Here is a 24,468-nt window from a genome sequence, read left to right on the forward strand (position 1 = left end):
GACTCTAAACTGTGAAATTTACTGAAGCAGAAAATGTGGGAGAGTCCCTAGTACTGCAGAACCTGAACATATTCCCTCAAGAGAGTGGTGACAACTTGATTACACTGTTCGTCAGGAGACACCAACAGTTGCAGCGTAGGCACTGCACACTTAGTACATCAGTTCAGCAAATAGCAAAGCATTCAAGGTATATACTATATAATTAGCTTGTGTCACCCCTATACTTAAACTCTACATTTACAGATAGTTATTTAGTCATGTTAGTACCACGTAAAAGGCTCCTGCCTCAAAGTTTCAGTGAAAAGTGTTGTCCAACACCCAACATGCAATTCTAAAGCCCGCTGGTTTGCTAGAACTGGCAATTCTAGCCCCTGCTGGGCTACTTCCATTACTGTGCTCTTTGCCTAATGGCAACTATTGACCGTGTTCTTTCTGCTTTGCCTTCTCATTAATTATTGAGAAAAAACACATAAAAAGTTCCAGGGCAGCTCAAAGAAAAAGAGTAATACATTTGACAAGAAAGGAAGAAAGGAATTTTGGAGAATAATGGAGGTTCTTGTCAAATTTCTTCTGGTCAGTAAGTAAGATAAGAGCCAAAAAAAAAAAAAAAAAAATCATTCCTGTGAGATTCTGAGCGAAGGAGAAAGCCTAACATTGTAGGACTATGAGCACAGAAATTTGGCACAAAAAGTGGAAAATTAAACATTTCTAATTTTATCAACAAGTTTTTCTTTCTCATAGAGTTCAAAGCAAAAATGAACAAACTTGGAGAAACCTCATGCTTTTCAAAGACTTTCTACAATGACACTTTTAAATATAGGAACAGGAGTTAGAAGTGATATAAAACTTGGGTTTCCGGAGAAATTGTGAAGATGGAATGCTGGAAGATCACAGAGATCGTAAAATGCAGAGAACTGGCAACAGACCCTTTAAAGGTGAAAAAGAAAGATTTGCAAAGGTCCCAGAAATGATGAAGAGGTGATGCAGTGATGGGTTTGAGATCACTGACTGGTAAGGAGTTAATGGAAGCGAAAAGGTAAGTTGGAATAAACAAGAGACAACTCGATTCTCGAGAGAGAAGAGAAAACTCAGGAAAATGAGCTCAAGCAAAGGAGTCAATCCAGGACTGAATATCAAAACTGAAAAAGAGGAGGAAAAGGTAGAATCTGACTGGTTGGCTGAGACAACAAAATGAAATTTAAAGTAAAAAACAAGTGAGAAAACAACAGTAGAAAAAGAAAGAAAGAAAAAGTAGGAGTTTAGAAGAAATAGATCCGATAGCACATGGAATGGCACAAATGGGGAGCATCTATCAGAAATTAGGTCAAAGAGTTGACATCCACTGCACAGACCTGGAAAAACACAGCTAATCAACCAAGCACACTGCTGAGAACAGAATGTTCAGTTTTATAGCATACAGCCTTCCGCCTGAGGTGAAAAAACAAAAATCACAGAATAAGATTCTGTGGTAGAGTTGATTAGCAATACAAACAATTAGAATTATTTAGAAAGTAAGAAGTACATGGAAATACACAAAATAATAGTGGCCTAGAAAACACAACCTCAAGAAGTCCTACACATAACACAAGACTGATGGCACATTCAAGCAGAAGTTGAAAAAGGAGATTAGAAAAGGAAATAGAGGTATTTGACACAAATTACGTGTTTGAACTAATAGTAAGTCTTAACAATAGGATGGATCATGGAATAAATCAAGAGCTTTAATCATTAATATTGGACAATGAGACTAACCACAGTCATCATATCAGGTTTAGGTGTGTGGTTTTTAATCAAGAAATACCTATATCCCCCTTTAGGCATTAAGTCACAAGTCATGTACTACTTCCAAGGTCCAGAAAGGAACCTGTCTTGCACAGGGGGCATTATTCTTTGACCAATTCTATTAGTGAGCATTGAAAACCTACAGTTACACCAAGACCAATCATTCATAAGACATCCAACAGCCTGGGCTGTGTTTGGAAACCGAACTGGGGTGGCTCTCCAGCAAAAAGGAATAATGAATCTAAGAGAAAGGGCCTGGCAAAGAAGCACTTAAGCCAGCAAAGCACAGGCTCTGGCCAGACTTTCTCATTTGGATTATGAAGTATACAAGTCTTGGGTCATAAATCACACCCCATTGGGTTAAGTGCTCCATAAACCTGGAACAAAGGAGATACCACCATTTAATATTACCATGTTCCCTGCATTACCTCTTGCTGGAGATAAGGCCATCTGATAGATGGGTCAGAGATCATCTGGGCTCTTAAAACTCTCATGTAAGCTATCTGGTTTGCTACAGCACGTATTGTAGCAGTACTATGCCACACATACATCCACCACTCCCATTTGTTCAAAAGGGCCATAAAAAATAATAATAATTAAAAAAAAAAACAAAAATCAATACATGTTTTCATGGCAGAACTCACTCATAGAAATGGGACTTGGAAATAGACAGGAAGCTGCAGTCTCGGTTGGCCTTGATGGTGAAAATCAGTGGTTCCCCAGTCAGGACAGCGAGTTGGCCTACGAGTTCTCCTGGATGGGTAATGAACAGACAGGTGTCCTCCTCCGAGTCTATCTTCCGTTGGTACACGTGAAGCATCCCCGAGACCACAAAGCAAACATTAACATCCTGGAGAAAATGGAAAAAGAGCTCAATAAAATCCCATAAGATTTTAAAAGCAATTATCACAGTGACAGTACTATCATGACTGATCTGTTTTCCAGAAAGCTCCCTATAGTTTTTGAACAATTAGGTGATAAAATAAGACACAATAGTGAATTATTAAAAACAGGTTATGAATATTTAAAACTAAGCAGCCACAATATTGAAAAATGTGTTTCTCTTCATACGGTTATGAAAAATGAAGGCTGCATCTATAGGATCTCAAGAAATAACAACGGAATTGAGAATGGAGATAATGGGGTAATCACAGCAGCATGAAGAGGGACATCGCAGTTCAGCAGAGCAGAATACAGCAGCACCATAATTGGAGCTGCCCCATATCTGCTTTACATAAGCTTGTCTATTTACACAGTATTATTATAAATTAATCTCGTTATATCCTAAATACACTTTGCTATAAACAAATAACCCTGGATTTCTATTGTATAGGGGGGAAAAATACTTTAGTGCAACCAAGTGACACGACCGAAAGCCCGCAGTGCAGGGCATGACAAAGGGCTGCCCAGTCTCCATACCTCCTCAGGAAGGATGGAGGTATGATGCTCCATGCCTTCTCATGAGGTGCCCAAGAGCTGAAACCAGACAGGTACCAGATTTCCACTCTGGCTCTGGCTACGCTGCTTACTCTGTGTGGGCAGAAAGGCTGAGAGCTGGGATTCTTTCGCCTCGAGAAGAGAAGGTTTGGGAGGGGTCGGGAGGGGATTTTTTATTTATCGTCAATGTGTATAAATACCTTATGGTGGAGGGCAAAGACTGAGCCAGACTTACATTCTCTCTACTCTCAGATGACGCCCACTCACCTGATCTCCTTGCCTCGATAGCACAGTCCCAGCAGTAACCTGATGTAGCGTCACTTTGCCATTCAACAACGAAGGATCCTGGAGAAGAAAGGGGCGGGGGGTACAATTTACTTGTCGGTGCTCATGTAAAGATCCGAGAATGTGAGGAAGCATTGAAATAAAGCAAATAAGAATAATAATTACTAAAGACAATGTAATAAGTACTTGAATCTCTTTTAAATATGGTGCATGATTTTTATATTTCTCTACCCAACAAACATTCCTTCCAGAAGAAAAAAGGTTTCATTCGTTTCAATTGATCAGACTTAAGATTCTTAAGGATTTTACATTTGTCAATTTTGCCCCCAGACTCTTTTAAGGGTCTATAACAAAAAAAGACCTATATCAGCTGGCATGAATATCATGAAATATGAAGTTATTTTCAAAGGAAGGTGAAACCAGAAGAGGCTGTCTACATCATGGAGGAACTGGACAAGATGATCTAACACTTGCTTTATTGCAGCCCTCCCCTGGTCACACAGCTCAGCTGTGCTGTGCATACATGGCAGGTTTTCATACACACTGTAGACCAAAAGCTTCCCCAAAGTAACGAATTCTGGCGTGCATGCGCACATGGATTGCACAGGAGAGTGGGAATTTTCCTCCTGACTGAAGAGCACACAGGAGGGAGGGTCTTTCCAAAAGCCTGCCCTCAGTTTGGACTCAACCCCAAATCCTTGCAATGGCAAGGAGCTGATCCGGTTAAGTGCATCAGCTGATCAGAAGATTCCTTCCCAGCTCCAAAGCTGGTCACCACCGTAATCCTGAGTACGTTACACAGACAACCGCCAGGCATGGAGAGAATTTTCTTTCATCTCAAAGAACTGCCCATACAATTTGGTGTCCCGTGTGCAGTCAGTATCAAACCCTAATGCTTCAGGCCACCTTTGCTTCAGCAAAACTTTCACCCAAACCAGCAAATCTTTAAAAGCTCAACAATTTATTATCATCATCCGAATGGGTAGGGGCAAAAATGTAGGCTCAATTATGTGATTCTTGCTTTATGCTAAAGAGAGACAGTGCAGTCCTGGCATCTCGCAGCTTAACCTCTGCAAGGCAAAGCCGGACACTACTGTGTCCAGTACTTTGCCACAGAGGTAGAGCCACTAAAAGCAAGAGAGCTGCATGCAGCACAAGCAGCAGAGCAGAATCTGCCCATAGTCATTAACCTTACTGCAGCAGGAAAACAATAAAGTAGAGCTGCAAACATTTTACCATTGTAATTGTTACGCCAGGTTTTTCTCTTTTCATTTTTGGTTGGAAAAAAATAGAGCAAGTGAAATAATCAGAACTATTCTTTACACCTACAGCTGATAAAAAGAACAGATTTTCATCAAAAAATAGTTTTATTGAAACCAATCTGTTTCAGGGGAACATATCCTATGCAAAGAACCTGACAAGCACCTGTCAAAATATTTCAGTTCAGCAATATCAACTCAACTAATTCTATGATGTTTTTTCTATATTTATACATTTATGGCTGTATAGTATTACCGATATAAAAGAGAAAGTTTTAACTACGAAAGTACCTCACAGTAAGGGAATACAAACTCCCTCATGAGCTCTACTTATCAACGGCTTTTTTTGGCTGCATTAGCTCTGACAAAAATTGTTGCAGAGATTTTCTTCATGTCTAAGATTACTTAAGTATTGGAATAGATGGCACTCAAAGCTGTGAAGTCCTCATCATTGGAGATCTTTAAGAACAGGTTAGACAAAAACCTGCCAGAAATGACTTAGCAATATTTGATTCTGCCTTGGGCATGAAAAGAGACTGAATGACCTCCAAGCAGTCCTTGAAATCCTACTCTTCTGTGCTATTGCTACCCTGATTAAGCAACAAAGGAGTTGACAAACAAGATCACAGACAAGATCCATCCTGTCTAGTATCTTCCCCCTTGAATGGGCAAGACCAGCAAACCCAAATTCAGCATCGCATAGTTACAGGGTTTGAACTAAATAACTTGGCACTGATCCCCTCAGCCTCATCCAGCCACTGGCTTTTAGGAAAAGTCGTCGCTAGCACAACAAAATCCATTTCACAGCAAGTTTCTTCTTTGTGTTACTATAATAGATAATAAATTAGCAGAGGTTTATGATGCAGAAGTGAAAGCACAAACCACTTCTAAACAATGAACAAAAGCAGTAATTAACCGGGACAGACAAATATTTTTTTTGTCAAAGGAAGTGACTTAATTCTCTTATAACCAACACAGAAGATATGCCCTGCAACATTGTTTAACTCTCATATCAAAACTGCAGATAAAGCTGAAAACATGTAAAAGTTGCATGAGCAATGAAAACCATTCATGACAGAGACCCAAGGAATTCAAGTTATTTAAAAACAAAAGAAAAAAAAGAAAATCTTAATTCTGAAGTCAGATACCTAAGGGTCATTTGAAATAATATTGCCTCTCCTACAGCAAATCATCCCCCCCCTTACAGTCTCATGAAAAAAACCAACCAAGCAACCAAAAAACAAAACACCACCATCTGTCATCAAAATATCTTGATTTTATTCACACTGATTGGCTGCTCTGAAAAAATGACATCTTAAAATGCCTCCAGCCAGCTAAGAAATAAAAGATCTGAGCTATTTTTTTAAGAGAAGAGCTTACAGAATTCATTTTCTTCCTTAAGTATTATTGAACCCAAATATTTTAAACACAATAAGATTTTTCTTCCATTGCCTGTAGAAGAATCAACTTTTGCTATCCTACATAGAAAAAAAAACAACATTGACCTTTAAATGAGATTTCTAGCATTTGGCTACATTCCATCAGATTCTTATTTGCTTGTGAAAAACTGAGTTGCTATAATATCAAAGTTTGAAAAGCCTACCTTATTTCATTATTATTTACATCTTCATGTTAAAAACACTGCTTATTAGATGCTGCATTTTAAGGATACTGTTCCAATTAAGTTCAACTCTAATCTGTTTACTTGTTAATTACGGAGATATTTACTCTAGATTCACAAAAACAAAAAAAAGTGCTGTAATCGGTAGTTTCAGTGATGCTGGAATTTTTGCTCCTGATCCAATAGATCTAAAAAGGAAGACATCAGTTGTATATTGGATACAAACTTTTGTCACAAGTGGCGTCTGAGGCCAGTCCTATCAAGAACAAAAGGCTGAAGAGAACAGATTAAAGTATCTAGCCCTATTTTATTCTATCTGTAACAAGAATTTCTTCTAAAACAGTCCGTAGCCTTTCATGAGGATATAAATGCCTGAAAAAACTGAAAATTAACGTAACAAGACAGTTAAGTCTCCTGCAGACAAACAGCCAGTACTGCACCCCTTAGTCAAATCAGTGACAATGTAGAGCACGTATCTGGAGCCTCACTGCTGGTAGCTGAAAGATCATGACCAAGATTTCGAAGTTGCAAGGGGAATAATTTGGAAGTCAGCAGGGAATTTAAAAGTAAAGTCTTTTAAATTCTAGCAAGTGTCACTTGGTGAGACCTCTTAAGGCAGAGGAGGAGGCTGCAGCAGCTGTGCCCAGGCCTCTGGCAGCATCAACAGACGAGTTATTGAAATATAAGCTGTAAGAAAACTAGGGTATCTGTGACTGATTTAGACAGATGTGCAATTTTCCCAAATTGTCTGATGAGCTGCATGAACAGATACACCTCTGTAATGAAATGCAGCTGGAATCATAGGAACGATGAAAACAAACATTTGCATTCCTTCTTACAACGTGAAGGTGATAAGCAGGGGCCGAGCTCAATGACGACTGCGAGGGCACCAAGCATCCACCTTGGAACGGGCATGGCGCAGTCACTCAGCTGTGAAATGCATTCATAGCCAATGGCCAAACACGGAGTAATTCCAAAAATCAAACGAGGCACTCAGATGCTATGCCAACAAGATTAATAGATTCAACAATCACCTGAACGCCTTTACATAACTTCTTCGCACGGGATGTGAGAGCATGAAATTACAAGGCAGCAGAAATTGCACGTTTACTTCTCACATGAATAAATTTGTACACAGTGAGAAAAGATTCATGCAGTGCATTTCAGTATAGTCTTTCCAAATGGCAGAATAATTTAGATTTATTTCCGTCCTGCTAATAACTTAACAGACTTGAGAATAAAACATTCAGATAGTCTACAGTGTACTAGGGAGACAATATACTTTTTAGTGCCTGGCAGAATGAGATGAAAAGCAAAACCAAAGCCATTTCTTCCTGCAATAACTTACATCAAGTTTCATCAAGGTTGAAAGGTCTTTCTTTGCTGCTTCAACGATGGCATCGATATGTTTGCTGTTACAGGAATCTTGCACAGCACTATAATGGAAAACTGCTGAAGGAGTTTCTGTCACCGTCACCGTCTTCTTCAATATTGACTGCAAAGAACAGATACACAACGAGTATCAGTTTAGATGTTATAATTGGCACCTACCCAGCAAAAACTTGCTGTATCATCTGTGTTCTCGATCCACCACAACTGGTGGCCTGGGAAAAAAAAAAAAAAGCTAGGTTTCCAAAAAAGCAACAGCTCGCTAACTTCATTATCCTTGTATTTTTCTGCAAAGCTTGACACTCAAGTCAAACAAAGTTACACATCACAGCTTGCGAAAGGGAAGAATAAGAGACTTCAGAACCCGGGCAGCTGCCAGCTTGACAGAACTAAAACTTGATCAACACCGTATACAAAGATGGAGGAAAAGATAAAATGTCTGTCAAGGTCACACTGAGCTGCCACCGTTTCTCTTCAGATTTTGGCTTGCAGTTTTATAATTCAAGAGCATTTTTGTGCTCTTAACTTCCAGGTCAGTATTTGTAAAAAGCAGACCACAAAAAGAAAAACAGATTTATAAAACATGACTGAAATCCTACAGGAAGTTCACAGGCTGATACAAGTTTTTTAATTCCTTGCTGCAAAGTAGTTCTCACAAAAGTATGGTCTGACAAATTCACCTTTCCAGATAATCCTCTTCATGAGTCAGAGGAAGGCAATACCTAAAATCAAGAAGTTGCAGCAGTGCTTTCTCATTACTTGCCAAGGGAATCTCCACAGAGTTTCAAGATCTGCACTAAAAAGCCTGAACAGTCACCAAAATCTACTGAGACAACCGTAAGTTAAAACACACCAATACAAGACCACCAAATACCACAACTCATACAGAGTTGCAAGGGCAGCGTTTCGAAGTAAGGGACAAAACATTTAAATTACTCAAAGGATAATGATGAGTAAGGAAGTACAATGCAAGAAACATGCTGGAGTCTCCAAAGGAGCAGACCTACCTTGCCCACAACAGGACTGCTGGCAGTGTCCTCCGAGCCAAAGTGCACTCTGGCTCTTTCATATGCCATGTCCATGTCTGACTTTGCACCGCTGGAATTATCTACGAGCAATATAAAAATCTTTGTTTAAGCACCTCCTTTATTACAGTTTCTCAGAAATAGCAGATAGTACACGAAGTCGAGCAACTTTTTGTTTGTTTGTTTCTGAAGCTGAGGATAAATTAGAAAGTGGCATCCTCATATTCTTATTTATTTCCTAGTTCCTTTTGACCTAGAAGATTTCATGGAAACTTTAAGTCTTCTCATCTGAGCTCATGTATACAGTATGTCCCAAAATTCCCACATGCACTCTTGTACAGAGCACAATGATTATTTTGGGGTAGACAAAACAGAGTCTTTCGGCTCTGAAGATTATCAGGAAGAGGCAAATCCACCAAACAGATTTTCCTCATTGTTTGCAGGAAATGAGTCTAATTAAACTTTTCTCCACTAAACCAAAGAACTTTTTTTGTACCCGATATATTGCAAGAGCTTTCATAGGGAGAATATTATGATCAGCAGAGTCCTAAAGTCTCTCCATAGAAAGCATTCCCCCCAATGCCTAAAATAATTTCAGTTCGTTTCTACAACTTGTCCAAACTTTCAATGCATGTCATGTGCTGAGAGATACATAAGGAATTCCCTCACAGGTCTCACTTATTTAATTCATGAATTTGAAGTCACTAACAACTTCTGCTCCTCACTTCCCAATTTTAATACATCTTAATTATATTAGCTCCTTGGCTATCTCATCCACCTTCCAGGAACTTATCTGAGCTAATTAATAATGCAAATGTAACTGGGAAACGCTTCCCATTCAATTACCTTCAATAGGATACCCACATATCAGCCTGATGATTTACAGATGGGTTGAAGAATCATGCAGAGATTGCAATTTCCTTTAACAAATAAACCTATAGTAATTTCTATCATATTTCTATGCCTAATATATCTCAAAAATATACTGTATTCAGAAAAATTTAAGTTTTCTCCCTTACACTTTTTTCATTCTGTTACTACATTGTTCTTATACTTTTGCTTTTTTAAATACAAATTGCTGCTCAAAAATAGGATGGGCCCTTAGGAAAAGCAATTGTCTCTCCTGACTGCTGAATTTTGTTACCTAATAAACTCTGAAAGGGCTCAAATTTTTAATTCTGAATTCCTCCCCCATCCCCCCCCGCCCCAGACACACTTGAGTTTGCCCAGGATAGCCCTGATCTTTGGAAAGTTGCCTTTTGGAAACATGGAACTACCCTATATTTACACCCTTGTTACATATGATCATGTGAAAATATTACCCTCCCATGAACAGCTGTCTACAAATTTAATTTTAAAAATACAATTATTTTATTTCTGAAGGAGCTTGACTCCTATCTCTGCCCCAGGTAAGACAAGGAGAGAATCCTACTGTCCCAAGGATTCAAATCTACCTCAGAGTACTCTTTTCATGTTATCTACAAATATGAACAAATCTTTGCATGTAGTAAATCCACATCTGCCACTGGGGTCGTAACATCATTTAATGACCAGCCTCCAAACAAGAAACCCAACAAGTTGACCCAAAGACTGTCATCAGCAAAACTTACAAACTGTGAGACAAAAAAAAAAAAGAGCTGTTGATGCTACTAACTGGATTTCATACACACTGCAACATTAAAGACCCTAAATTAGTTATAAACAAAAAAAGCTGGGCTAGTAGAAATAGCAGCATGGAACTCCATATGGGCTGATTTGACTACCTGTCAATTATACTGCCCCACAAATCACAGTGTCAGCATAATTACTAAGCCCCAATACACCAAGTGCATGTTAAATCTAAACACAGGCTTCTCAGGTTAAACCTAAGTAATCTGATAATGGGCACGTAGGCATGAAAAGCACCCTCTACATAGCTATGCATATTAAAAAAAAAAAAATCAGAGAGAGGAAAAAGAGGAGGCATTCTAAGAGTGAAAGCTTATGTCTACTAGACTTCTATTCAAAGTAGAAGTCTCCATCTCAGTCATAGATACGAGCTTCCCACGCAGCAATTAATTAAACTGTCTTATTGCTCAAATGGGATTTAGAAAGGATACAGCAGAACAAGCCTTAACTAGAACTGTTGAGTCAAAAGAACAGAAGGCAGTGGGAAACTCAAGAGTGGAATGCAATCCTGTTTGATGAACACATGCTCGCTGGTATCCCACACACTGCTGGTATGGAAGTCACTGCAAAAACAATGGCAACTGACATAGTCCCTGGCAGCATTTCAGCTGCCTCCTTCCTTCCAAGTACTCGCTCACTGAACTACCTGCTTTTCCTAATGCAGGTGGTCCTATGCTCCTGCATGCATGCTGTAGGGTCACGGCTTCAGTTTTGAAGAAGGAAAAGCAGTTTCTCTTAACTCTTGATAAAAAATCCCCAACAAACCAACCAATAAAAGATAACTGCTATTTAACCTTAAAAAAATTAAGTTGGGAACATTTACTTCCAGGAACAATAAAACTGATGAAGTTACCACATACAAAAGATCCCGTTGTTTTTTTTGGTTCATCTACTTCTGTTCCCCAGCCCAGATACTCCACATGACTTAATTACATCTTTCTGCACATAAAGGGTTAGTATACTTAAAAAGTAGACTATCCTAAGTTGGCAGGATCATATTTCCTCATGTACACAGTTGTTATGTTTCAAGTTAGATAGCTATACAAAAAACAGAAGAACAAATTACACCCCAACCTCAGGAGCAACTGAGGCAAAAATGTTTTCCCCAAAGTCATTTTTAGCAGTTTTGGTTAATTCTAATGAGCCAAGCAAATCGAAGAGATGCTGAGATAATAGCACCTGTATGACTCTAACAACAGACAGTTCTCCTCTCTCTGAATCAATAATAAACACAGTCAATATTCCCACGGAGTCTGAACACACAGTAAGGCAGTGGAATAGAATCTGAAGCAAAATCTTGATCCCTTCCTTACAGAAATCAAGATACTTTCCATGCAAGCTAAACAGTGACTGTAACCTCAGTGCAGTGAACAGAAATCAGCTCCGTTAACCGAGGCAAATCATAATTACCCAATTAGATATGCTCCTTCTGTCAGTAAAAATTAATTTTCTCTCTCTGCTAAGCTTTGTGTACCCTGACATAACTCTTATGACACATAAAAGGAGAAAGGAAGGACAAATGGACATATTGAGTGTTAAGTATGCAGGGATCCTTCCACATAAAAGCTTCTAAGAACACACATGGACTCTACCTTAGAAGTGTTACAGGGCTGCATAGGCAGATCTCACTGTACTGCTTTATTTACCCGGGGGAAAAATGGCTATGTTCAGAGTAAGTGTTACTGAATTCACCGCTGAATCAAGTCTGTTGGTACATTTTATAATGCATAGTGCAAAACAACCTAAGACATATGAAAATAAACCCAAGTCTCGCACGGGTCACTTCAATATTTTCCCTTAATTTGTTTCCCTGGTTTAGAAAGATGATCGACTTGTCACTAGCCAAAATCCTACTTCTCTGACACATCCATCCCTCTGGACAGTAACATGGAAGTTATGAAAAACTGTAACTGGGACATTGTACATTTGCATAGCAGAAACTGAAGAGAAAGCGAATCAACTCTCTATTGTTAAAAATGAAGCAGGATGTAAGAAACCCTACTACCCGTTCTTCTCTCCTCTACGTACCACCAACTTAACTCGATAGCAACAAGTGTTAGAAACCTTACACTGGGGAAAACCCTCAACGCTGAGGGCTGCCTCAGCCTGTCTCCCTCCTCTCTCCTTGCCTCCGTACTCTCTAACCCCTCATAGTATGATCTTATCTCCTTAACCATTTAATAGTCAATGTTGGCAATACATGTATCTTCTAATGTATCCAGGGTACTTTCATTCCACAGATTAAACTTTAAAAGACTTCTCTATTAACAATAACTCCATAATGACTACAGTATCTAAGCATGACGTTACAACTGCCTCAAGATGGTTAGTTTGGTGCTCAGCTAACGAAAGAGATTCCTTCCTTTTATGGTTCACCCGAGAAGTTCCAGTTTCTCTACCTTGAACATAAAGCTAACCTAAACTACTGGCTCAGAGGAAGATGTCTACAGTGGAGATGACTGAAGTTCACTGAAGTGAATACTGCAGCATCAAAACAGCTCAGCCTCATAAATGTCTCATCAGAGCATCCAATGACAAATCACCTTTATTACCCACTCAAAAAACAGTCTTCTAAAAGCAACAAAGCCATGTAATGTGCTTTTTGGGACAATCAGCCAAGCAAGAATCGTGTGTCATCTTCTGCATGAAAGATGATAACATATCATCGTAACTCACTTTGTTTCAGTTATATCAATTAATAAAGCTCTTCATTTGCAGTCTCTCAGTAGCCAAATTACTGTATGTTCCCCACGACTAATAAACACAGCAAGGGAATGCTCTCTTAGATAATAGTCCATTTGTTACTTCAGAAAATAAGTTTTTGACAAATGAGTTCGGAAGCAGTACTACTGCAAGATGATTATCTAACATCAACAGGAAGATTATCTAACCCAGTGCTCCAGAGAGCATGTCTCTTCCTCAATATGATTAGATATATTACATATTTCCCGCAATTTTGCCAAGCACTACTTACTAGAAGTCTCTGCAGACCCTGCACAGGGAGGTGAAGAAAGGCTTCTCCTGAAAGCATGCTCAGAGTTTTCTGTACCAGAAATCTTCAACGCATCTGAAATTTAGAAACAGAAGTTACACGAATGTAAACACACGGTACTCCCTAATAAAATAAATTTCATTGACAGCAAGAACCTCTCGCTACCCACTTTTAAAACTTAAAGGCTGTGTTAAAGGTTTTGAAATATCAATGTTAAACATTGTTTAAACCTGCTTCCCGCTTTTGATTTAATTAAAAAAAAATTTTCAGGTTCAGAGGCAAAATTCAACTCAATGTGTTTTCCTAGGTTCAGCTTCCGTACTGACACTTCAACCCCAAAGCCTACGCACATCCAGCAATTCTTCTGCTACTACCTAGAGTGCAGAATTTTCACAGCTCCTCCTATGAAGTCAACATTAGGAGCCACTTTTTTTATCCCTTCCCCTCACCCCTCGATATCATTAACAACACAGTAATAATTTCCTATTATAGCTAAGGACTATCCAAAAACTTCAAACCTGAAGCTGATTTAAGATAAGCCCTAACTACTCTAATCAAATAAAAATCCTCTGATGAATAGCACAACGATTAAAGAACATCACAAAGGATAGTTACTACACGTTTCCAGAAATATTACCTATTTCCAGTGCTTCCCCAGCCTTTTCAAACTTTTCTCCACGGTCTTCCTCTGATACATTAGACACTTGTCTTTTTACTGCTTTGCTTGAACTTCCTCCAGATGTTACACTCGCCACGGAGATGAGTGGGATGGCTTGGCTCTGCTGCAAGCAGCAAGGTGAAAAGGCAAACATAAAACACACACCCACACATGTTAAACAGGACTGGACCCTGTATTGACCCCTGGGGCACTTCTCCCAGACGTGGTGATCCATCAAAGACTATCGAGGGTGGCCTTGCCATGATATCTGCCAGCTCCCTCAGCACTCCTAGGTGTGTCCCATCACAGCCCATGGACTTACATATGTCCATTTTGCTTAAGTATTCCCTGACCTGATCCTCTTCTACCAAGGGTACGTCATCCTTCAAACTGTTATAGGTAGAAGTGACTCAGTATCATTAACACATCAGGACTTGCTGAAACATACTGATGTACGTGAAAAGCGATGCACATACACCAGTCTGAAGTGATGCACTTCTTCAAACTTTTGAAATTTAAGCTTGTCCCCTTCCCCCCAATTCCCCAGGCATCAGCATAGGCTAGATTTTATGGGCTGGTTATAGCAAGTACCTTACTTCTCAAGTACTGTCATTATTAAATTAATATGTAACATTTATCTTCTGAAAAAAGGAAAACCTCTCTGTGCTGAGTCACAGACAGGCTGGATAGTAAGAGCAGACAAAATGTACCCCAAACTTACACAATTGAAGAGCTCAGTAGTCAGACCAAGGTAGTTGTGCAAAGCGAGGAACGTCACTCTCTGCAGCCTTACCATGATGATCTAGAAATGGGAAATCAAGAAGCAACAGGAATGGATTTAGTATTCTCCCACACTCGTTCTTGCATTTAGATACAGTTATGTACCAGAGTACCTGAAGGCACGTTATAAAATACAGACTGTACCCTAAGCTGAAATTCCTTTTTAGCAGTTGATAAATTGTGGCAAAGATAGATCCAAGCGATTTACCAAAGACTTCATAATCATTCAATGGCACAAGAATCCAAAGCCTTATTTCCAAACACCAAATAATGCCTTTTGCTTTCTGTAAACGTTAATAATAAACATGCCTTGAAATAAATGCATTTGCCTCCATTTTTGCCCCCCCTCATTAAAAAAAATTATTTCAGCTTTCCCCATACAGAGCCTGTGCTACTGCTCTACAAACACTCTAAACTAGCATAAGACATCACTGCCACCTGACCTTCCTCTGCCCTGGCAGCTTATTCCCACTCTTTAGCCATCCTCTTTTTTGTATCAGCTCTCAGAGCAAATTAAATTGGTATAATGATCTGTTCCCCTCAACCATCAGTATAAGGAGGTTCATGTGTCAGTCATAAATCATCCAGATACCAGAACAGTTTGCAAGGACAAAAAGATTTAGAAGCGACAGTAAAACAGAAGGACAGACCAGCATGACTGATCAGGTCACGTGCACCCATTTGACTGTTACACCTGTGGGACAACGCGCCACTTGGCAAGCTCTCCAAATGGAAATCATTAGTACAGCAGTCCCTGCACTAGCTTCCACTTGCAGGATGTACAAAACATATTTGCAGTGCTCACCTGAAAACTGTCTAAGCTCCTGCAAAGCAAGGGGAGGTGAACTTAAAACTAGTACAAAGCACAGCTCTTTCCTCAGGTGCTGACAATTGCTTCTGAAGTGGAAATTCACATGTCAGTCTGAATTTTGTGAATTTTACAAAGCATCATCCCTCAACAAACTGCTTCTGAGGTTACATCAGTCCTTTTTCAGAATATGCGACAGTCTTTTCCATATTCAGAGCCATTTTGAAGCCTTGTTGGTGAATAACCATAATGCAGAGCCCACATCAGCACATTTTACTCCACCAGGACCAATGAGCTTACAGTGCAGGTCAGGCTGATTCGAGACACTATCACATGCAGAAACTGATTCAATGTGTGTGTGTGTGTGTGTATATATATGAATTATTTCTTCCTGTAGATGATTAATGCTGAGATCATTAAGTCTAGGGCTCTAAGAGTGAGAGGAATAGCAGAACTAGTCCAAATCTTGAAAAGAAGCTATGCTGAACAGTTCCACATCTGCAAAAGGATGATGAGCTTGCCGAACTTCAGAATGTCTTCCTTGTAACTTTGAAATTAAAGTGATTCCCCCCCCTGCCCCCCCAATTCTACTTAACAGCGAAGCTTACCTGTACCACTCTAACAAGAGTTTCAGGATATTTCTGGAAGACATCTTGAAAGGCACTTGCTGGAAGTCGCAATATAGTGGACGGAATGGCTGCTCGGGCTGAGACCGTTTTATAAGGAGCCGGGTGACCCTAATAGAAAGTTTCAGAGACACAAGGTTAATCCACCAATTATCTGACCCAATTCTTCCCAATCGCTTCCCAAATTTCTGCTTTGATATTGTATATGCTTGACAGACACCATCTGACCACAAAAAGCCTTGAACTTACGCTCCATGACCTACAGGTGGTGTAATGAGGGCAGCATGGTCAGGTGAACTCACACCAGCAATTTCACTAGCATTAAACAGAGACAGAGGTAAAGAAATAAGAGCTACAAGAAGGTGTATCAGGTTAGGGGGAACTGGCTAGTCCGTCAACTCTGTTACAGTTTTATTACAGAGAAAGCCAGGCTTCAGAAGTATTTCAACTTCCAGCTATTCGAGACTGCAGAGAAAAGAGGTTTTGTTGATTTTATTATCTGTACTGACGACCAAGCTATTTGCTGCAATAACAATCATAGACTCACACAATCAGCAAAAAATATAACAAAATCGTATAGTAATTACATACATAATGGAATAAGACAAAAACCAGGCAGGCTTCTTGTGTTCTAAGAGAGAGAGATATATATGTATCTCCATATACATTCATATATATATATATATATGAAATATTCCAAACGACAAAGCCAAACAGCTTCTCTTTACTTGAGATAAACTGGGCCCAGACCATCCCGAGTTGCTCAAAGAACAGATGGAGAATTAACAAACCAATGAAAGGTAAAACTGTAAGTGGGTAGAATACAGAGATTTTTACACTGGAAGGCAAGCCTCTGGTGTAGGATTTTCCCCCTTGAACCAAAACAGATTGTAACAAAAATCTACGGCCAAACACTTGGATAAAAAACTCCAGACAATACCCCTTCTACCCCATGAGTAAATGCTGAAAAGAATAACTGTAAGTCATGAATTCATTTACTAATACATGAAACACTGATTTATCCAATATTTTTAAGATAAAAGGAGTCCTTTTGTGGTATGGAGCAGGAGCTAAGGAAGAAATGGAGTTTCTACTTTAACACAGTCACCTTTCAGCTTCTGAAGCTTTCATTCCTCCTGAGCAGCAGAAAGCAAATTTTTCCAAACACTGAACACACAGATGCTAAACGCTGATTACAAACAGGAAAACCTGCAAGTCTTCCAGAGCATCAGACAACTAAAAACAATCACTGCAAAAGAACTTCTGCCTAAAGAACACAGCAAAACCAAACAAGATACATTCTGTACAGCTATCACCGCTCTGGAAAATAAAGCTACAGCTCTGCCTGCCTTGCTGGTCTGGAAGTCACGATGAAACAGATTCTAAAATTAAATTAAATTAATTGGAACCAATTTCTTAATTACACCAACTTCAGCTGACCTTTTTATAAAATCTGGGGATGATATTAATAGCTTTGATTTTCAAGTTCCTGAGGGATTTGAAATTTTAAACATCTCTTTGACCTACAGTGCAAAGCTACCAGGCATCCTCAGTTTTCCTGAGTTTCTTTTCATTAAGTAAAGAAATTAACAAATTACATTTCTGTGCCTTTTACTGTACCAAAAATAAATGCAACATTCCTCTTTTACAGGCCAGTTTAAAGCCTGGCTTCAGACAAAGAAGTAGTTTGGAATTCTGCTTATACTCAAATGTAAAAGAAAATGTATATAGTCAGAGAATAAGTACATACATCACTATACTTACCATCAACTGTATTTCCTACCAACTTCTATACCCAATACATAATGAAAAACTAAAGAAATCTATTAAACCTGTAGTTGCTGGACAAAGGATAAGCGATAACACACTAAGTTTAAGTGTGTTCCATAATAGCTATTCAAAAGGGCAAAATAAGCACCGTGTATCACATTTATATGGCCTACGTTCTACCCAGTAAAGTGTTTGGTATTTTTTCTGAACAGTGCTTGTTTGAGGATAGACCAATGCTGACAGTCTCTCAGAAAACCAGTTTAAGGATAACAACAGGTAATGATGCAGCAGCCTTTTTCTCCAAAGAACAGCCTAACCCTCCAGTTTTTCAGCGTATAATTTTTCCTTTTCGAAAGCCCTCCATGAGAGCAGCCTGCTGTTGAAAGGGCCAACCACCATGTCTAACTGGTCTGGAACATGCTAAAAGCTGTCAGAGGAACGCAAAAAGGAAATGCTCCCGTAATTGTCAGTTCTCTCAAATATAATGTAATCAGCCGCACGCGGAGAATGCCACGTTTGAATTACAATATTTTACAATCACACACTGAGGTCACAAGGAACAGTTAAGATATAATCAGTAGTGAACTAGGGGTTTTTCAACAGAGAACTTTGTTCTCAACACGGATAACTATTTACTTCTGTCTTGCTCTAAGAGCTGTGGAGTAATTAAATATTGTAGGTGACAAATGTCACAGCTAAAGTAGTAGCTGAATCCAGATGACAGCCAATGGCCAAATCCAAATGAATTTGTTAAGAAATCTGCTACAAGAGACACAGGTGCCTTACATTCTCGCACTTGGAGTGGTAACTCCTTTTTGTACCCAAAAACCTGGCATATTCTCTCTATTCCCACTGCTTGGATTTCATCTTCCTCCACACTACACCGACACTGCTGCAACCCAAAGTTCTTGCAGCAATCAATTGCTTCTTTATAACCTCATCTGTCTTGTCCACTGTCATTTAAACAGCCTTGAGCCCTGCAGGCTCACCTTTATCCAAGTGCTTTTTCAGCTTCTTTTAACCCTCAGACTTTCTTTTTTTTCCCCTCAGTCACTGGCAATTATTCAATATTCCTCCCAGTCTCTTCTTTTTCATTCCAACTATGCCACCTCCTCACAGTTTTCCAAATACCATCTCCACATGGAGGACAAAGGAAGAGTAAAACCCAAAGCTCCAGCAATCAGCATCAAACGCCGTCTCTATTTGTCCCGTTTAACTCTGAATGAAAATTCACCACTCAGGAAACAGACCTGACTGCACATAGGGGTAGAGTGAGCACTCAGCATCAGCTTCTGAAAACACTCGCACGCGCATCACCAATGTTCAGTTCAGAGACTTCTTTAGTATTTGAGGCAGTATCAGTTCAGAGTCAGCTTAACTACAACACAGAATCGTTCCAAAATACCAGGAAAGGGCTAGCATCTGCCTGGATTCAAAGCCTCCAATTTCTCCGTCCGGTTTTGAGAAAGCAGCACTTACCTGTTCTCAGAATAGGTGAAATACAGAACAAGTCTCTTATGTCACAGCTGGTATCTTTGTTTTTAGTAGATCTAAGGGGACTTTTCAATTTAAAAAATTGGAACATTAAATTAGAAAAGTACCTCTTGCGTGACCTTTCTTTTAGATCCAACAAGAGGTCGCCACTTCTTGCGGCAACTTCAATTTTCTTGCACATCTCTCAACCAAGTGGGGAACCAGCCTGACGTCATGTGTTACAAAATCAGTCAAAGGAATCACAAATTCAGCTCAGACAACTCAAATCCTCTCTGAATACATTCTTTCTTCATGTCAGATCCCTGTGTTTGGTGGTACAGTAAAAATTAAGGTTATGGTATCTGCAGGAAGTTCTAAGATTCGTTTGCTAATTTGGAATGCCACTGAGAAGTTTCCTCTATTTTGATCAATGCTACTTTCTCCCTCCTTGCCCGTTTTCATGCTACTCCTATACCTGAAGTCAGCAAGGAGCATAAGAGAGAGGAAAACAGAAATAAAACAACGAGTTCACAGAGCTGGGAAACAGGGAGAAGAGAGAGTTGTAAAAAAATAAATGAGAACAAGTTACTTCAGCAAAAAAAATTTGCAAGGTTTTTGGTTATACACTCTTCTGCACACTAATAACTCTTTCAACACACTTTCAATAATTTTTATTTTCTGATTTACCAGTGGTATAACTAATGAGAAAGAGAAAAAAAAAAGAGAATGAGAATTAAAAAAAACCAAAAAACACACAACACAAAACGAATGGCAACCACCCTTTAAAAAAAAAAAAACAAAACCAGAAACCACTGTTATACAAGAAGGATTTCTTCTTGTTTATTCAAAAAGAATATAGGAAGAGAACATGACTAGTATTCATGTTCCTATATGATGGTCCTGCTCTTTAGAATATTAAGAAAATGTACTGGTGGAAGTAACAAGGGCAAAAATACCTCTAAATCAGCTATTAATATGGATTTGACAGCAAGAACTAGACTTGTACAGTCCAAATTATTCACGTGCCACTACTTTCTACAGAACAAAACGGGACCAAGCTTAAAAATTATCGCTTTCGATAGGTTTTATGGAAATTATATATATAGATATATGCTTGCATCTGAAAGTGATAAAGAACACTTTACAGAATCATTAAAACAGTACCTTTTAATGACAACCAAGCACAAGAGAAACATGATACAAGGTCAAATACGAACAACTTACTGACTAGATTACCTTCATCCTCTCAACTATCAAAATCCTTCAAGTAAGCACTTCAGGTACTTGCGTATTATCGAAGATGACGAATTCACCACCTTCAATTTAGGTATTCCTAAATAGGTGCACTGTGACAATTTCAGCAAAACCATCATTGTAATTCCAACTGAAACAAAATCCACACCACTAATTTGTGCAATAAATATGACCAGCCAGCATTTAGCTCATCTTGTTGCCTGCCAAAGAGCACAACCTTCAGACGGTCACCAGCAACATTAACATATTAGGAAAAAATTAGATCCATCAACTGGTTTCACAGTATAATTACAATGATAACAACTGTCAGATTTATTTTCATTAGACTAAATAAAAATAAATTTAGCAAGTAACAAATCAAACAGTGTGAAAGCCTGGACTTCTGGGCCTCAACCTGGTCCTCCTCCTGACTGCTTTGTGACCTTGAGCAAATCAAACCATACCTCACTTTTCCAGCCATAAAAGAGTAATTCAAATCCTACTGCTTATCAGAAATAGCCAGTGTTACATTGTCAAGCATACATGTTTCACAACCAACTTACACACCGCACAGCTAAGTTTACAGCTGTGAAGGCCTGGGAAGAGGAAAAGAATTGGTCAGAGAAACATGTTCCATTCTGATTCTTTCCTAGCAATATTCAAAGTCTATTTCCCCCACAGGCTCTGTGGCATAAAGCAGCACTGCAGAAAACCTGCACGTTCAAGAACTTACCGTGATAACGTCGAGAATGCTGAGAAGGCTGTGGACGCTGTCTCCTGCCAGCACCTCCTTAACAACCACTTCTGTTCCATCCTGCAAGTGTAGGATAGAAGACTACTGCAGGCTCACAGTTGCATATTTGGCACATATGGAGCATTTCAGAAAGCTTAACTTGCTGTCATTCTCCCAGATACTCTGAACAGCCCTAACAGAAATGGTGCCCCATTATAACTTGGATGCTTGTTTTCCCTCTGCTCTGATGGAAATGTGCTAATTCAAACCGCCAAAGTTTGAAACTGCCATTCTAAAAGTGATAAATTAAAAGAAACTGAAAGTCAGTTTTGTCTAGGGGCAGACGTGACCTGCTTGCCTTTGCTATGTACCAACTAGGGGGAAAAAAAAAAAAGTTTCCTTCACTCTGAGACAGAATTAGCTCCCTTTATCGAGGGGTTACATGTCAAGAGGTAGTACAAAACAAAGAACGGCAGAATACAAAAATATACAGAAATCAGCAAATTTGGGATAACATACAAACACAAAACGGCTGCATTTTCAGCCATCAGAAAACTGTTCACATGCAAAGCTAAACTCAAAGTTCAGTCGGGAAGAAGGAAAAAAAATAAAAATCTAAATTGGCAGAAGGGATCGCAAGGGCTAGCAGTCAACATTTTAAGACTCACCTATAACACAAGCCATCATTTCTTTTCCCTGTCTACCCAAAAGTGAATCTGAATCTTCCTCCGAGGCAAATCTGCTAACTACCACGCTAAAATATTATGGAGTAAAGCGTACTTGGTCTCTCCTGATCTGTACACCTATTTTATATAACTACCATCCAAAAGGAGAATGTTTCCAACGCTATGCAAAGCCAGTCTTGCACCCTGTCCTCCCTCAGTAACTATGCAACAAGAGTATGTGAGGACGTGTCAGAATGCTGATCAGCATTGTGTTTCACTCCCTTATCTAAGACACGGGGGACGACAGCTCAAAACCTTGATCTTTATAAATATCATGGCCCTGAAGGGTTGGAAGTAATCCTTTCTAAATCACCGCCATTCAAATGTCTAAGCTTAATCAATACTTAATGATGCATGCCAACCTATATGCTATGCCACAGATCGATCTCGAGAACCATGGATCAGTTTATTCTTACACTTTCTTGAATGCAAACTTCCAGCTTGCCATCCTGCACAACGTAGATGCTGTTATCCAGCTGCCCAGGACGAAAGATGTATTCACCTTCATGCAATTGCACAAAAAACATGTGCTTGCACAGTTCCAGGAAAAGAGGTTTCTCAAAGTGGCCAAGGACCCTGCAGGAAAGAAAATGAGGTATTAGCCTTTTTCCCTTTTCTGCAAAGGGAAACCTAAAATCGTCACTGCCTTTGGAAAATCTTTCCTAAATTAGCAAAGCCCCGAGGCACGAGTAGCAGAGGAACCCCAGAGGCAGTTGTTGCATGGCAGTTTAACAGCATGGCAGACGGAGCAGAGCTCCCCAAGGAAGAAGTGCAAGAGCACTGCGAAACGCTGAGAACTGTAAATACTGGAGTTCCTTTTTGAGTAGCACTCCGAGCAATAGCAGCAGGCTCAGAAGGAAGTATATCCAGTCTTCCTCAAGCAAACACCAGCATGGCTTTTGAAGGGGAAGAAATATAAAAACCTGCAAGATTCACACGCTGCATGAGAAAAGTTATTCTATGGCACTTTCCCTTTTCAATCAGCTACCCTGTCCACGTAACCAGAACACATGAGAAATACTGAATACAAAGGGAAAAACTCCTGTCATCTGCACGTACTTGGAAGTTTGGAATATTCCACCTCCTGCAGGTAACACGCAACTGGACTCCTGCAATACTGAAACTAGTCAGTCAGACAGAAATACTGTCTAAACCTGATCATTCGGTGCACAGCACCGGAAGGGCCCTTCATACAGCTCCAATAGCTCATATTTAACAGGATCAATCAATCAAATTCTACTGCAACTTCAATTAGCCATAGGAGATTGTAATTCCGCAGTAGAAAGTTTAGATTATTTAAATCGCAGGTTTATTACAGTATGTATGACCTTCAGGACTAAATTGTGTCATAATTGGGAGAAAAATGAACATACACAAACAAAACCAGTATTACAGTTCTGAAGATCTCATCCTCTTTGCTGTGTCAGCAATATAAACACTTGACTGAACGGGCACAAAGACCATCCTTTCCTCTCAACCCACCAAAGAGCTGTGGGGATTAAGTTGACTTTGGTTCTGTTTGCAACAACCTTTTTAGCCAGAGAAATAAAAGATTCTGCAGTTTAGAGAGTTGTCAATATGGTATCCAGTTAACATTTACCAATTATGATGCCTTTCTGTACCAAAAACTTGTCTGATATAGTCTAAAGGGAATTTTAAAAATGTACTAACAGAAATCTGTTCATATTAGAAAAGCTTTATTATCATTATCCCCAAATTTAGGCCACTAATCTACATCCTTTTTTTTTTTTTTTTAAACACACTCAACTATTTTCTTAATGTTTCTAGAAAATTAGAAGTCGTTTATTCTTTCCTCATGCTCAGATGAACTTCCAGTCAACTGCTTAAAGACTCTGACCATGCAGTGATAACATTTAAGACTTGACATGAACTGCCAAATATTTAGATCACTTGAACATCCGCCAAAACCAAAATCCAAACTTATCTTTCCATTTAACATTACCTAACATTTTTAAGCATGTATAGGACTTCCGATGGCAAATGGGAATTCTTTACATCAAATTCAGTCAGATCTGCCTCTAGCAAAGAGGGAGGTGGTTCTTTCGGCTGTAGAGTTGGACACTCCTTCTTAATACGCAGAATCCTACAAAGGAAAAGACAAGTCAGAACATTCAGGAAATCTCCTCGTTGGCCTTAAGGATGGCTGACACCACAGGCTGACTGCAATACTGAACGCACACCAC

The 24,468-nt window shown here is 39.3% G+C and overlaps 1 protein-coding gene across 1 annotated transcript in view; it reads right to left on the bottom strand.

Moving 5' to 3' along the window:
• PNPLA7 (patatin-like phospholipase domain containing 7) overlaps positions 1-24,468 on the bottom strand; it is a 129,714-nt gene that overhangs the window by 98,220 nt on the left and 7,026 nt on the right. The window contains exons 6-16 of the mRNA XM_009326364.1: positions 24,228-24,368; positions 22,681-22,840; positions 21,540-21,620; positions 16,313-16,441; positions 14,838-14,918; positions 14,096-14,240; positions 13,441-13,533; positions 8,781-8,881; positions 7,733-7,879; positions 3,487-3,564; positions 2,427-2,632 (exon numbers count right to left, since the gene is read on the bottom strand). Coding sequence (XP_009324639.1) covers positions 2,427-2,632; positions 3,487-3,564; positions 7,733-7,879; positions 8,781-8,881; positions 13,441-13,533; positions 14,096-14,240; positions 14,838-14,918; positions 16,313-16,441; positions 21,540-21,620; positions 22,681-22,840; positions 24,228-24,368 — 1,362 coding nt within the window. The remainder of the gene's footprint in view (positions 1-2,426; positions 2,633-3,486; positions 3,565-7,732; positions 7,880-8,780; positions 8,882-13,440; positions 13,534-14,095; positions 14,241-14,837; positions 14,919-16,312; positions 16,442-21,539; positions 21,621-22,680; positions 22,841-24,227; positions 24,369-24,468) is intronic.

The sequence above is a fragment of the Pygoscelis adeliae genome, unplaced genomic scaffold (assembly GCF_000699105.1).
Source record: "Pygoscelis adeliae isolate BGI_AS28 unplaced genomic scaffold, ASM69910v1 Scaffold436, whole genome shotgun sequence".
In the NCBI taxonomy this organism is placed as follows: Eukaryota; Metazoa; Chordata; class Aves; order Sphenisciformes; family Spheniscidae; genus Pygoscelis; species Pygoscelis adeliae.